The sequence below is a fragment of the Gastrolobium bilobum genome, unplaced genomic scaffold, assembly GCF_033153095.1.
Source record: "Gastrolobium bilobum isolate Gb01-03AN ecotype WA unplaced genomic scaffold, APGP_CSIRO_Gbil_v1 utg66831, whole genome shotgun sequence".
NCBI lineage: Eukaryota > Viridiplantae > Streptophyta > Magnoliopsida > Fabales > Fabaceae > Gastrolobium > Gastrolobium bilobum.
This window is the reverse complement of record NW_026898144.1, coordinates 30,206-45,005: the sequence shown is the minus strand read 5'-3', so window position 1 is coordinate 45,005 and position 14,800 is coordinate 30,206. Positions and strand designations below refer to the sequence as shown.

Below are 14,800 nucleotides of genomic sequence, written 5' to 3'. Positions count from 1 at the left end.
ATGTGCAACCAAGGTCTATACCTAGTTTTGATGCATCGAGTCTATTTCAGACCTCATGGCTTCAAGCCGTTTGGAGGAGTCAACATCCGTGACTGCCTCCTTATAGTTACAAGGTTCGTCATCCTTAACGGTTTGCTGATTCTCAATCACATAATCGTACCTCCCAGGTGGTTGACTAATCCTAGTAGACTCGGGTTCCTTAATATGTTCTTGTGGGCTTTGAACTTCTTCAAGTTCAATTTTACTCCCACTAGCTCCTTGAGAAAGAAGATCCTTCTCTAAGAACTCAGCGTTCTTGGACACAAATACTTTGTGATCATCAAGTGAGTAAAAGTAGTATCCCTTAGTGCCTTTGGGATACCCCACAAATAGACATTCTGTACTCTTAACACTAAGCTTGTCTGATGTCAACGCTTTGACATATGCCAGAGATCCCCAAACCTTGAAATAGCTCAAGTTTGTTTTCCTACCAGTCCATATCTCATATTGAGTGGTCTGAACAGATTTCGAAGGTACCCTATTCAGAAGGTATGCTACAGTGCTTAAGGGATACTCCCAAAATAATTTTGGGAGTTCTCTCTCACTCATTATGGACCAAACCATATCCAATAAGGTTCGGTTCCTCCTTTCGGATACTCCATTTTGGTGTGGCGTGTAAGGCGCAGTAAGCTGTGAGAGAATCCCATTCTCTTTCAGATAATCTTGAAACTTGTTGCTCAGATATTTGCCACATGATCTGATCGTAATGTCTTAATCATCTTGCATTGATGTTTCTCTATTTCACTCCTATACTCCTTGAACTTTTCAAAGGTCTTGGATTTTTCTCTCATTAGGTATACATACCCAAATCTTGACCTATCATCAGTAAAGGTAATAAAGTAAGAATATCCACCTCTAGCCTCGACAAACATTGGACCACATACATCAGAGTGAATGATTCCTAATAACTCACTAGCCCAATGACTTTCAAGCCTTTTGGACTTGGTCTGAGTCATTTTCCCAGCTAGATAAGACTCACAAGGTCCATAGGATTCTAAATCCATGGAATCTAGATATCCATTTGCATGTAGCCTAGACAGTCTTGTTTCGTTTATGTGTCCAAGTCTATAATGCCAAAGATAAGATTAAATCTATCCTAGGTCGTTTCTCATCCACGTTGAGGACTTTATTTTCCATTTCTAGAATATATAAGCCATTTACCAATGAAGTAGTGGCAAAAACAATATCATTCATAATGATAGAAAAATTCACTACTCTTAATAGTAGATATAAAACCATCTCATTCTAAAGAAGAAATAGAAATAATGTTTCTAGAAATGTTAGGAACATAAAGACAATTCTTCAAATGCAACATAAGCCCCGTAGGCAAAACAAGGTCAAAATCTCCAATAGCCAATGCAGCAACTCTTGCTCCATTCCCAACTTGAAGATCCACCTTATTCTTGTCAAGCGTCCTCGGATTCCTAAGCACCAGCAACATATTGCGGATGTGAGAACCACAACAGGTATCCAATACCCATGAAGCCGGGTTAGTACAAGAAAAATTAACCTCAATCATGTAAAACCTGAGGTAGAAGCATCACCAAGCTTATTTTCCATTACACTCTTGATGTAGTCAGGACAGTTCCTCTTCCAATGGCCTTTCTTGCCACAATGAAAGCACTCAGCGTTATTTTTGTCCTTGCCCTTACCTTTGGCCTTGCCCGTCTTTTTATTGGACTTTCCTCTGGGATTGAGAGGATTGGGCTTCGCAAGCTCTTTCCTTTTACCCTTATCCTTGGTCTTGGAAGACCCACCAATAAGAAGAGCTTGTGTTTTACCCTTTTTGATAGACACCTCAGTAGTAGTTAACATGCTTAACAACTAATCAGTGTAACATTCATCGAATTTATAGTTCATAATGACCCTACTGAAAGAAGGAGGAAGCGATGATAGAATTAAGTCCTTAATTAATTATGCGTCCATTATGAAGCCTAGACCCTCTAGCTTCTCAATGAGCGTTATTGTCTTTAGGACAGTTCCTTTTCCATAGGCGCAACAGGTAAAGTAGTAACTTTATAGCCCGCAGAACAATTCTGACGTTCCGATACTAGTCCATGAAATTAGGACCAGTCAACTTGTTCGTTTTGAGGATAGTACGCAGAGACAAATGATTCGACATATTAAACTGAAAAGGATGTAAAGATTAATATTGTTATAAATTAGACCATATTATTAAAGACTTCAAATAAATGGCCCCTCCCACTATTTTATCTAAGTCAATGACCCTTATCCTTATTGACGTAGGGCTATTCTTCTTAAGAATTTTCGTAGTGGGTTAAGAGAACGACTGTTTCCTTTAATCCTCGTCTGAGACCGCAAGATCAAATTAAGTGATGGGTTGATTATTATCAACAGTATCTCATACCTTCTCTTAACATCAGGTTGACAACTCCTTGTCACTTAGTGGTGCATCTCATGCAATCAACCTGGCACTATTGCCCCAAGTACATAAGCTCGGCTGAGCCTGCAACTTATGCACCCGGTCAAGCACAAGCCACCATCCTAAGTGTCTCTACACTTCAAGCACTCGTCTTACCCAACGAAACAGTGGGTCCCAATTGAGTTGTAGAGCACCACCACGTCGAAGGGATTCAATTTGTACAAACGGTGGGAGACAATCATGCACTTAATAATTGTTCCTTTTAAGGGTTCCTTTTCTTTTATTAGGGATATACCAAGTCTCATCAAACATGCATATTGTGCTATCATGCTAGTCGTTGTCATATGTCATACATCTACAATATACTATACTAGTCGCTTTTGGACATGCACAATAGAAACATACATATGCGATTTTATGACATGCATACTAGTCGCTTTGACATACACGCATACATTCATAGGCATAATAAATCACATTTATTTTGGGATAGTCATGGTACTCGTGCCATCTTCTCCCATCATGCTCTTTAAGCCGCGATTCCTCCATGGACTCCTCCATGCATAAAACGCCATTAGCCTAATTTCTAATTACATATTAATTCAAGAAACGCCAAGTTACATTTGGGGGGAGTAAGGTGAGAAAAAAATTTACACGAGTAAAAGAAAGACAAGGAATACAAGCCTTATTTACCAAAATTAAATTATAACAATTAAAATTTAATTTTGGGCACGATGACCATCCCCTTCCTTTATTTGCACCCAATTAAAATGTCAAAGATCATATCTTTAACCAACAAAATGCAAAGTTCACATTTTTAACCGATTAAAACTTCAAAGATCAAATCTTTAACCAACCAAAACATAAAGATCACATTTTTAGTCGATTAAAACATCAAAGATCAAATCTTTAATGAACCAAAATGTGAAAATCGCATTTTTAACCGAACAAAAGTACCCTAACTTGCCGATAGTAAATCAACAAGCTCTGATACAACTTGAAAGTAGCCTTTTGTAGGCCATGAATATAAAAGAGGAAAAATTAAAATTTTTGTGTGAAAAAAGCAACCTCTGCCCACCCTCAATCATGTTCAACCTATGAATCATGTAATAGACATGTTAGGGGTTTAAAGTTGATACCTTTATTCGGATAATTATTCCTGATCAGATGCGTTCTTGATCAATTCTTCAGACTTGAAGAACACAAGTAATCCGATGGAAAAATCTACACCACCTTGTTGTCTTGTAAGAGAAGAACACTTCTTCGAATGCCCAATATCCTTCAATGGAGGTTGCTAGACTCAAGAGAAGAATAGAGATTGGGTGGTGCCTTTGATTATTCCAAGAGAGAGATAGCCACCACACTTTGGCTAAGGTTTTAGTGCAGAAAATTAGAGAGGATGAGATGCAAAACTATGGAAGAAGGGGAGCTATATATAGATGTGGCGCCTCATTAACCTAAGACTAGGTCAAATCAGCGCCCTCATCAAATTCCAATCTTATTGGGTAATTTCCTTAATTTTATCCAATCAATCCAATTGATTGGTTTCCCCAATTACAGCCAATTAATTTAATTAATTGGTTTCCTTAATTTTATCCAATCAAATCCAATTGATTTATTTCTCCAATTTCAGCCAATTAATTTAATTAATTAATTTCTTTAATTTTGGTCAATCAATCCAATTGATTTATTTTTCCAATCTCAGCCAATTAATTTAATTAATCGATTTCCTTAATTTTGGTCAATCTATCCAAACCAATTGATTTGTTTTCAATCAATCTAATTGATTAGTTTCCTTTATTTTCTCCATATTCAATAAATCTAATTTAATGACTATATTTAAATTCAAATTTCAAATTCAAATTTCAAAATTAAAACTAAAATTAATTTTATTTAAATTCAAATTTCAAATTCGAAATTCGAAATTAGAATTCAAATTAATTTTTATTAATTTAACATTTAAATTAATTAGGTTATATCATGGACTAAGTCCAACTTGACCTATGATGTCATCTACTCTCTCTTGGCCCAATATGTGAGTTTTTCCAACTTAGGCACATTATGTCTTATTGGGCCCAAACCACATATGCTAAAATTGAAGACAACTTAAGGTGTTTGTATGCGACCCATCAGGCCCAATATAGCCACTGACATAAATGGGCTTGGGCCCATTAGGCCCAATCCATCTAATGATAACACAGAGCACTAGCAATGCTTTGTTGTCCCAGAGCTAGTTGAGTTCATCAAATGATCAACCTGTTATACCTATTTGGTTACCGTGTGAATTTTTCTTTCGTCTCGATTATCCATCCCATTGACCTAGGTTAAGGAAAATGTATCATCCCCTGCGGTCTAGGATTAGCTTTTGCCGAAATAGAGAATCTTCATTTACGGACTCTAAAGAATGGGCCATCTCATGACTCCCTTACTATGCATAGATTCCCGAGTCCCGTCAATGCCATCCCGGTTTCACCGGTCTACGGATAACCTAATGTCTCATAGATATTGACGAATTCCTTCAGCTTGTCACACTAGGCCTGAGTCCTTAGGGCATGCCTAAGAGTATACCTACGAGTCTCCATGTTTTAGGCAGACAAGGTATACAATCAAAGGAAGCCTTCTAGAGCACAGGTCTATACGAGGTCAGGTCTAAGGAAAGACACACCCAAATAATAAGAGACATTACCTATTGATATTATCTGTGAGATTTCCTTGTAGTGTCTCTTTGTCGGTCAGTTCAGTGTGAGCTATTCTCCAATAGGTCCACCCACGAGTCAACTAAGACATCTCCATGTCTGCAGCTCACGAGGACTCTATCTTGCATCTCCATGCAAGTAGCTAAGTCGTGCTAATCTTACCCGAGATAACCAATGCCCATTATCGGTATCTCTAGAATAGGAACATATTTCTCGAAATGGACGTGTGGTGTCATTGAGCCCTCATGATTGTGATCCCTATCACAGATCCTCAATGTGACACTCGTTCCATTCCAAGGGCTTTATCTAGTTACTTATATTCAATATTTGAGACATGCAATATGAAACAAGATAAAAAATGCTTATTCATAAAATTTATTCATAATTAATAAAGAAGTACATGGGTCCATTTTCAGATTGTCTCTAAGACACCTATGTACTAACAGATAGGACATATGCTTATATCTAAATTTTCACAACTTTCCTATCCTTTTCTAATGTTGTAGCATCTTTCTTCATGTTTGAATTTGTTTTTCAAATGCTTACCGCTTATCCATTCTGTTACATCCTTGAATCCACCATTTCATTATATGCATGATTGCTATAGCTCTGTTGTGGCCTTGATTAGCAAAAAAAACTTCAAAGGCAGTTAATAGCTCTAGCACTCGAAATAACTTCAAATGTAAATATTTGGCATGTTTTTCATTCAAAACAAAAAAACACAAGATTAGTAAAATTATCATATGAATCTAAGGGAATTATATACAATATTAGGCATAAAATCAGCAAATATAAACCTAAAATTAACTCTCTTAGGGAGAATTAACAAGCACACAGAGTTCTAGCAATAATTTGTGATCCCAAAACTAAATGGAAGATCAAGTTATCTCTACTTTTCATATTTGATTGCCATGTCAATCCATCCCTTCATCTCGTTATCCACCTTTTGGTAAAGAGAAAGGACATTGAATGAAATATTTAATGATCTAAAGAAAGTTTTTCAAAAATTAGGAATATTCTTTTATAAACTCTAACGATGGATCCATGAACACCTTCGTGATCTATTTACTGTGCATAGATTCCAGAGTCATATAGAAGTCATTTGAGTTCCACGGGTCTCTTGTGGACAATTAACCCCTTACAAAGAGGATGAATCCTTTTAGCTTTTCCATCTATACTTACGTCCTCAAATTATACCAAACAGTACATTGTTCTCCTTATGTTTCAAACGAATAAAGTTGTACAATTAAAGTATGACCTTTAGAGTTAGCATTTGATGACAACCTCAAGTCTAAGGATGATCCCACTACTAAATGATGAGAGATTATAGCTAATGATACATGCTGAAATGATTTCTTTTGAGGCCTCTCGCTATGTTAGTCTAGTGCGATTTATTCTACCAAAGCAATCCACCCATAACATCAAATAAGATGTCTCCATGTCTGCATCCATGAGATATGTATCTTACACCACCTTGTAAGTAACCTGAAGTCATGCCAGTCAAAGCCCTATATTGGTAACTTTAGTCTAGGAACAAATTTAACAAATAATCAAAATGTATATTTAAGTCCCAATGATCATGATCTCATCATAGATCCTTCGGGGATATATTGATTATCCCAAGAACCTTTATCCATTCAAATACATACACACAAAGAGAGACTATAATAGATAAGTAGTGCTCCAATATTATTCAACACGTCCTTTTATTGGCATACAAGACAATTAGGGTATTTGAAGATAACAAACACTATTTTAATTGTTGCATCTCAAGCAGAACCATGAAGTTGTAAAGGATTCAATGTCAACTTGTACTCATTTTTGGTCGCACACGTATTGAGATTCATCAATTCACAAAAAGAATATTTTAACACTGCCTACCATTAAGTCTTGGTATCTTCTAACTTATAATTATTGAGTAATTGAGAACAAATATGGCTTTTGTGGGGTGTGAAGGCCTCATGTATGAGCAAGAAAATTGATGGTGTCACCAATGCCATGTTTTTAACAAATGTTGACTCTTGGCTATCTTTTAAATTTTCCTTTAACCCCCCTCCTAACTTTCATAATTTACAAAATTAGCCCCAGACTTTTGGAATTTACAAAACAACCCTAAACATGGAATTTATCACGGAGGGTATTATAAAAAACACCTTCAACAAGCTCAACGACACGAAAGAACTAATGTATTTGTTAGCAGAAGCTTGGTTGGTTTTAATCTCATTCCTTTAGGTTTAATTCTAATTTGTCTTTCACCACAGTTCAAAGATGTGTTCCCAGGATCATGAATTTGTGTCTTAATATGTAGGTTCACTGGATCTGAGAAAAACAAATGAGAAGGGATAACAGAAAAGAGAGAGAAATGAGAGAATTTGGAGAGAGAAAAGAGTTTTTCAAACATTTTCTAATTTTCAGTCATGCCCCCCTTGGGCTATAAAAAAGCTTTTACAAGATTATCCTATTTCCTGTAATTACATTGATCATATCAGAAAAGCACATATTCATTGTGACATGGGCCTAGTCACTTCTTTAAACAATGATGTCACTGAAAATAGTCCATCAAGTACGGAGGCTGCTCCCTGGTACGCTTGGGCCTGTCTTCCTTAGGCCCATTGGATTGGGTTGCAACATCCCCTTGCCCATCAAAATCAGCCTCGTCGGCGAGGGAAGTAGGACTATTGAGCTTGTCGGTGGGAAGCTTCTGGACAATTGGGTGAGTGGGTTACAGTTGGCAAGTAGTAAATGCTGAGTGGTTGGATTGGGACCCACCGTCTTAGAAGCCTTGCTCTGATTGGTTGGTAAAGCGGTGGCACTTGAATGCTTGTCGTATTTAAGGCAAATAATCGGAGGGTCAATATCTGGCAAACCCTTGATCTCTATTTTTGCCTCTGTCGAGCGCATGCGCTGAGTTATGTCTACAGTGGTTTTCAAAGGTGAAACCTTTGCAAGAGAGTTGGAACTCAAAAAAACCTCATCTTCCCAAGTTGAGTCCGCACGAGGAAGTCCCTGCCATTGAATCAGCACTTGAGGTATCTCACGCCCATTCCTTCAAATCGTTCTATGGGACACGACTGTCGCCGGAAGATGCATTGGCGGGGAGTGTTCCACAGCCGAAGACAGGTTATGGATTTGGTAGCGACCATCTAAGTTAAAAGGACGCAAGAGTGAAACGTGGAAGACCGGATGCACCGTCGAGTCTTCTGGGAGTTGTAGACGATAAGCCACCTGACCAACGCGCTCTAAGACTGTGAAGGGCCCATAAAAACGAAGGCCAAGTTTATGGGATGACCGTTTGTGGACAGTGAGCTGCCGGTACGGCTGAAGATGCAAAAGCACCTAGTCTCCTACCTTAAAGGTATAGTCTTTCCATCTTTTATCAGCTTGAGATTTCATCACTGTCTGTGCCTTTTGTAAGTTCTGTTGGATCAAGGCGCGCTGGTGTAGATCGGAGTCAACCGCTTCTATGGGAGTGGTTCCTAGGGTATATTCCAGTAAGGATTGTGGGGATCAACCGTAGGTGGCCTGAAAGGGTGTTGTACCCGTTGCTCTGCTGTGTGCTGTGTTGTAATGGAACTCGACCCAACTCAAAAAGTGGTGCCAAGTTGATGGATTCTCGTGGACAAAACAACGAAGGTATTGTTCTAAAATTTGATTCACCCTCTATGTCTGGTCGTCTGATTGAGGGTGATAGGCGGAACTGAAGTGTAGAGACGTTCCTTGCAATTTGAACAGCGTTTTCCAAAATTCACTAGTGAAAATTGGGTCGCGATCCGAGACAATGGATCTTGGAGGTCCATGCAATTTCCCGACTGTGTCCCAAAATACCTGAGCCACCTTGGCTGCTGAGTATTTGGGTGCTAAAGCCGCGAAATGGGCACCCTTGGTGAGCCTGTCCACCACTACCCACCGGAGTTGGGTAAACGTGTTATAAAGTCCATAGATAGATCTGACCATGTGGCATCTAGGACTGAGAGTGGTTGGAGTAAACCGTAGGGTGAATGATTAGATGGTTTTGTTTTCTGACAAATTTCACAATTCCTGATGAATTTTTGAACATCTGCTTTCATGATTTTCCAGGTAAAGAGGCACTCAGCCGAAGAAGAGTACGGCGTACACCAGCGTGACCCCCAATCTTGGAAGAATGAAACTCGTGGAGAAGGATGGGGATTAAGGTTGAACCAGTAGGGATGTATACTCAGTGGCGATGGAAGAGTACTCCATGGAGCTGCTACCATTGAGGAAATTTAGAAGGATTTGTCTGTAACTCTTGTAGTATTTGTGTAGCATGTGAATCCTGTTGTAACTCGGACTGTATTACAAAACTGTACTTAGATGTAGGATTTCTTAGTGCCATGAATTCAGGGGATGGTGAATCCATCGATGTCCCCTCCTGTTGACGTGATAGAGCGTCAACAGCCATATTAGTTTTCCCTGGTCTGTATTGTATGGTATAGTGGTACCCCAACAATTTCGCAAGGAATTGTTGCTGCTCTGGGGTCTGTATAACTTGGGTCATCAAGTGGTGCAGACTTTTGTGGTCGGTTCTTATGATAAAGGACGTACCCAAGAGGTATTGTCTCCACTTTTCCACAGCAGAGGTGATGGCATGCATTTCCCTGAAGTAGGTAGATTTGGATTGCATAAGCTTTGATAGTTTACGACTAAAAAAAGTGATGGGGTGGTCAAATTGCAACAGTACTGCCCCAATGCCCACTACTGAGGCATCCGTCTCTACAATGAATGGAAGTGTAAAGTCAGGCAAAGCTAAAATGGGAGCATTTGTCATTAAGTTTTTAAGAGTCGCAAAGGCTTGTTCAGCGTCTTTGGTCCAATTAAAGGCATCTTTAGATAACAAATCTGTAAGCGGTGCGGCAACGGTTGCATAGCCTTTGATGAAGCGGCGATAGTAACCTGATAGTCCTAGAAAGGCACATAATTGGGTCACCGACTGAGGATTAGGCCAGTCACGAACAGCTTGCACCTTGGTAGGGTCAGGTGACACACCTGCAGCAGAAATAATATGGCCAAGAAATTGGATTGCCTGCACAGCAAAAAAACATTTGGTTAATTTGACAAAGAATTTGTGCTGTCGTAATGTTTGCAAGACTTGGGTCAAATGAGACGTGTGCTCCTGGAGAGATTGGTTGTAAACAAGGATATCATCGAAGAAGATTACAACAAATCTTCTCAAGAACTGGTGAAACACACAATTCATAGTGGCCTGTAAAGTTGAAGGGGCATTAGATAGACCGAATGGCATCACTAAGAATTTAAAATGACCAGTATGAGTGCGGAAGGCTGTCTTATATACATCAGATGGGTTCATCCCAGTCTGATGTTATCCAGAGCGTAGATCGAGCTTGGAGAAAATTTTTGCCCCATGGAGTTCATCTAATAACTCGTCCACTGTTGGGATTGGAAATTTATCTGGGACTGTAATAGCATTTAAGGCACAGTAGTCAACACAAAATCGCCATGTGTCGTCCTTCTTACGGACCAGAAGAACAGGGGAGTTGAAAGATGATTGACTAGGACGAATCACACATGTGTCCAACATCTCACTGACCATACGTTCAATTTCGATCTTTTGAAAGTGAGGGTATCTGTAAGGGCGAACCTGGACGGGTTTGGATGAAGGGAACAAATTAATGTTGTGATTGGTTGTGCGATCAGGTGGTAAGGTGGTGGAGTTATTGAAAATATCTTGGAAATCAGTGAGGATTTGTTGAATGGGAAAGGTGGTGGAACATGTGGCACTGTGAGGGAAGGGTTGGAAAGGGTGCTATTGAGGCACATAAAGCAAAAAGATACTGAATCTTGGGACAGGAGCTTGTGTAATTAAGCATTAGAAATTTGAGTTGGTGAAATGGCCAGGTCGCGTTGTAGTAATATAGTGTTATCCTTATGGTTAAAGGACATGGTCATCTGAGAATAATCAGTGATAATGGGCCCCAAAGTGGCCAACCATTGGATCCCCAAAACAACATCAGCACCTTTCAAATCTAAAACAAACAAATCCACAGTAAAAGAGTAGGATTGTAGGTTCAGTGATACCGCAAGGGAAGAAGCGGTACATTGCAAAGCATCCCCATTGCCCACCTGCACTTGAAATGGATTAATGTGGTGCAGCGTTAAACCTAGAAAGGAAGCCATACGTGCAGTAATGAAATTATGGGTACTGCCCCTATCTACAAGGATCTGCACATTTTTGCCTTTAATGGCCCCAGTTAGGTCAAATGAACGTGAGCTGCGGTTGCCAAAAAGGGCATGGAAACTAATCTCTGGAGTTATCTCATCTGCCACAGGATCTTCTGCATTGGGAACGACATTTGAGCTTGATTCTTCGTCAGTTCCTTCAAAATATAATAATGTAGCTCGACCCTTGCATTTATGCCCAAAAGAATATTTCTCATCACAGTTGTAACATAAGTTCTTCTGTCTTTTTGCTAGCATCTCAGCTTGGGACAAACGTTGAATGGGTATTGCTGGGATTGGGTTAGGGTTGGAAGTAATCTGGGTAACTGAATGTTGGATGTTGGGGTTTGGTTTAACGGATGGTTGCCATGGACGAGAGAATTTGTTATCATTGGACTGATCCTCAAAAACTCTTGCTAAAGCAAAAGCTTCATGGTAATCCTGTGGTCTTAGAGTGAGAACTGAGCGTCGGATGGGTGGTTTTAAACCCGAAATAAAAATGTTGCGTAACAATGTGGTGGGTAACCCAGGGACTTTACTCACTAATTTTTCAAAGGAGGATTGATAATCCAAGACAGATCCAGTTTGTTGGATTTTAACCAGTGCACCGGCGGAGTCCTCAAATTCAGAAGGCCCAAAACGGCGGTGAAGCACAGTACAGAAAGTACGCCAGTCCGTTAACAATCCTTCTGATCTGAGCCGTAAAACCAACTGGCTGCTGGTTCATCAAGATGAAACGCAGCAAGATTGACCCGTTCGGTTGTAGCAACCTGATAGAAGGAAAAATATCTTTCCACGGCGGTGATCCAAGTGGTGGGATCTCCATATGAGAAACGTGGAAAATCAAGCTTGACATGGCGGAACCTAGACTGTTCAGTACCTGCAGTAGGACCGTGGCCCAATATACCACGTGTGTTATGGTGAGATTCCTGCAACTGGTTGAGATCTTGAATGAAGCGGTGGTGAGAATGCTGTAATTCTTGATGTGCGTCATGTAGCTGGGTTTGGTTTTCTTGGATATCAGCGTGCTGTTGTTCACGGATCAACTCAACAACGTTGAATTGTTGCTCTAGAGCTTCCAGACGCTACTGCAAATCACGCATACGTGTGTTTTCCGCCATTGAATGGGAGGAAGAGGTTGATGAAAACACCAAAATGTAGGGTCACTGGATCTAAGAAAAACAGATGAGAAGGGATAACAGAAAAGAGAGAGAAAGGAGAGAATTTGGAGAGAGAAAAGAGTTTGTCAAACATTTTCTAACTTTCATTCACGCCCCCCTTGGGCTATATAAAAGCTTTTACATGATTATCCTATTTCATGTAATTACATTGATCATTTCAGAAAAGCACATATTCATTGTGACATGGGCCTAGTCACTTCTTTAAACAATAATGTCACTGAAAATAGTCCATCAAGTACGGAGGCTGCTTCGGGCCTGTCTTCCTTAAGCCCATTGGATTGGGTTGCAACATAATTATACTCAAACTTGTTATTCCTCACCAGTAATCCTTACAAGAACAATCTCCATTTTCAAAATGGTGGAATCTATTGCGATCTCTAACCACAATTTTTCTGCTAGTAATCTTTGCTATGAGCTTGATCATTGCATGACAGTCATCGCAAATCCTCAAATTTTTCACAATTCTCAATGTTGTGTATGGTTCAGTTGAGATTAGTCCATAGCATATCGCAAGTCTCTCACTATGTACTGCCAAAACCAATTCCTTTTGTTTATCATCAATATCATGTAAAGCCATCTCTGTTGCCGGTGAATAACCCGCCAATTTTGCCATATAGTTTAACTCCTTCAACTTTTTGTGTATTCTTTTCATCTCGGGGTGTCTAAGATCTCCTGAAAGGAATTCATGTATTGCATTCTTGACTTCAATAGAACTACAACCAGGTTCCTTCAGGATTCCACCCTTCTCCATCTTTTCTCTAACTTCTACTGCAGCATTCCATTTTCCCAAAGAAGCATAGAAATTTGACAACATTACGTAGGATCCAGAATCTATCCTACAATATTCTCTCAAAAGTTTTGCAACCTGTTCTCCTATCTTAGCGTTTCTATGGATTTTACAAGCACTTAATAAAGCACAGAGCATTTTATTATCCGCATGTACTCCCATCCTCCGAATAAAGTTAAAGGCCTCTTCAAGCCTACCTACCCTACTAAGAATGTCAACCATGCAGCCACGGTGTTCTACTTGTGGTTCAATCCCATGAACTGTTTCCATTGATTGAAAAATCTCATAACCCAGCTCCACCAACCCTCCATGGCTGCAAGCATTCAAGACGCCAACAAAGGTTATATCATTTGGCCTAAGCTTCTGCTTAAGCATTTCCCTAAACAATTCTATCGCTTCCATGCTCTTCCCATGCAAGGCCAATCCACCAATAATGGAATTATAAGTAGACACATCCTTTACTTTTATCTCATTAAACAAAGCTAGTGCCTCATCAATCTCACCACACCTCGAATACATATTGATCAATGCGCCTGCAACAAATTGATTAAGCTTGACATTGCACTTGCGCATGTACATGTGAATCCATCGACCGAGCTCCAAAGCTCCGACCTGCGAGCAAGCAGATAAGACACAAACAAAGGTAACTTCGTTAGGCTTCACACCCTTCACTTGCATTTCTCTAAACATCTCCAAACCCCTATTCAATTCCCCATTCCTCACCAATCCGTTTATCGTAGCAGTCCAACAAACCGTGTCCCGAGTCTGAAGTTCATTGAACACCCCAATCGCCTCCTCAACCATCCCATTATCGAAACATGAACCCATTATAACAGTGCACGCAACGATATCTCGTTCAGGCATTTTATCAAACACCTTCCACGCATCTTCTAACTCACCACATTTCCCATACAACTCAAGGAGCTTCAACGCTATTGACCTATCCAAACATAACCCAGATTTAAAAACCTGACCATGAACCTCTCTGCCACTTCCCAAAGCACGTTGAAGCACACATGCTTTCAACACCGAAGTGACTGCATAGTTATCAGCCAAAACGTGCTTGTGGGCCATTTGACTATACAAATTAAGGGCGTCGCTGTAAGAGCCAAAGGACACAAACCCATCAAGGAGGGAAGTGTAAAGGTACACGTTTGGGTTTTCAGTGCAGTGAAAAAGTCTGGTGGCATAGTCCAATGAGTTTAGGTTGCAGTATAGACGAAGAAGTTCGAAGATGACAAAAGGGTCTTGCTCTGTTTCGTTCTTTATGGCTTTGGCGTGTATTGATTTGATATGTTTGATGTCCTTGCGGTTCTTCTGCAAGATTGAGATGATATTTCTACGAAGGTTTGGATCATTTGATTTAGAATATGAATTTGAGTGAGGTAGGTTTCCAAGTACAGTGGGCACCGCGGAAATACTCATTTCGTAAACTAGCTTCCTCTTCTCTGTTTGGCTACAGCTAATTAAAATGTAAAAAAATTGTTTGGCAAGATGATTATTTTTAGATACATAAAAA

The 14,800-nt window shown here is 39.7% G+C and overlaps 1 protein-coding gene across 1 annotated transcript; it reads right to left on the bottom strand.

Moving 5' to 3' along the window:
* Positions 1-12,693: 12,693 nt before the first annotated feature.
* On the bottom strand, positions 12,694-14,795 carry LOC133313195 (putative pentatricopeptide repeat-containing protein At5g59200, chloroplastic). The gene has a single exon (XM_061514531.1). The coding sequence runs from the start codon at positions 14,704-14,706 to the stop codon at positions 12,811-12,813; it is 1,896 nt and encodes a 631-aa protein (XP_061370515.1). The 5' UTR covers positions 14,707-14,795; the 3' UTR covers positions 12,694-12,810.
* Positions 14,796-14,800: the final 5 nt, after the last annotated feature.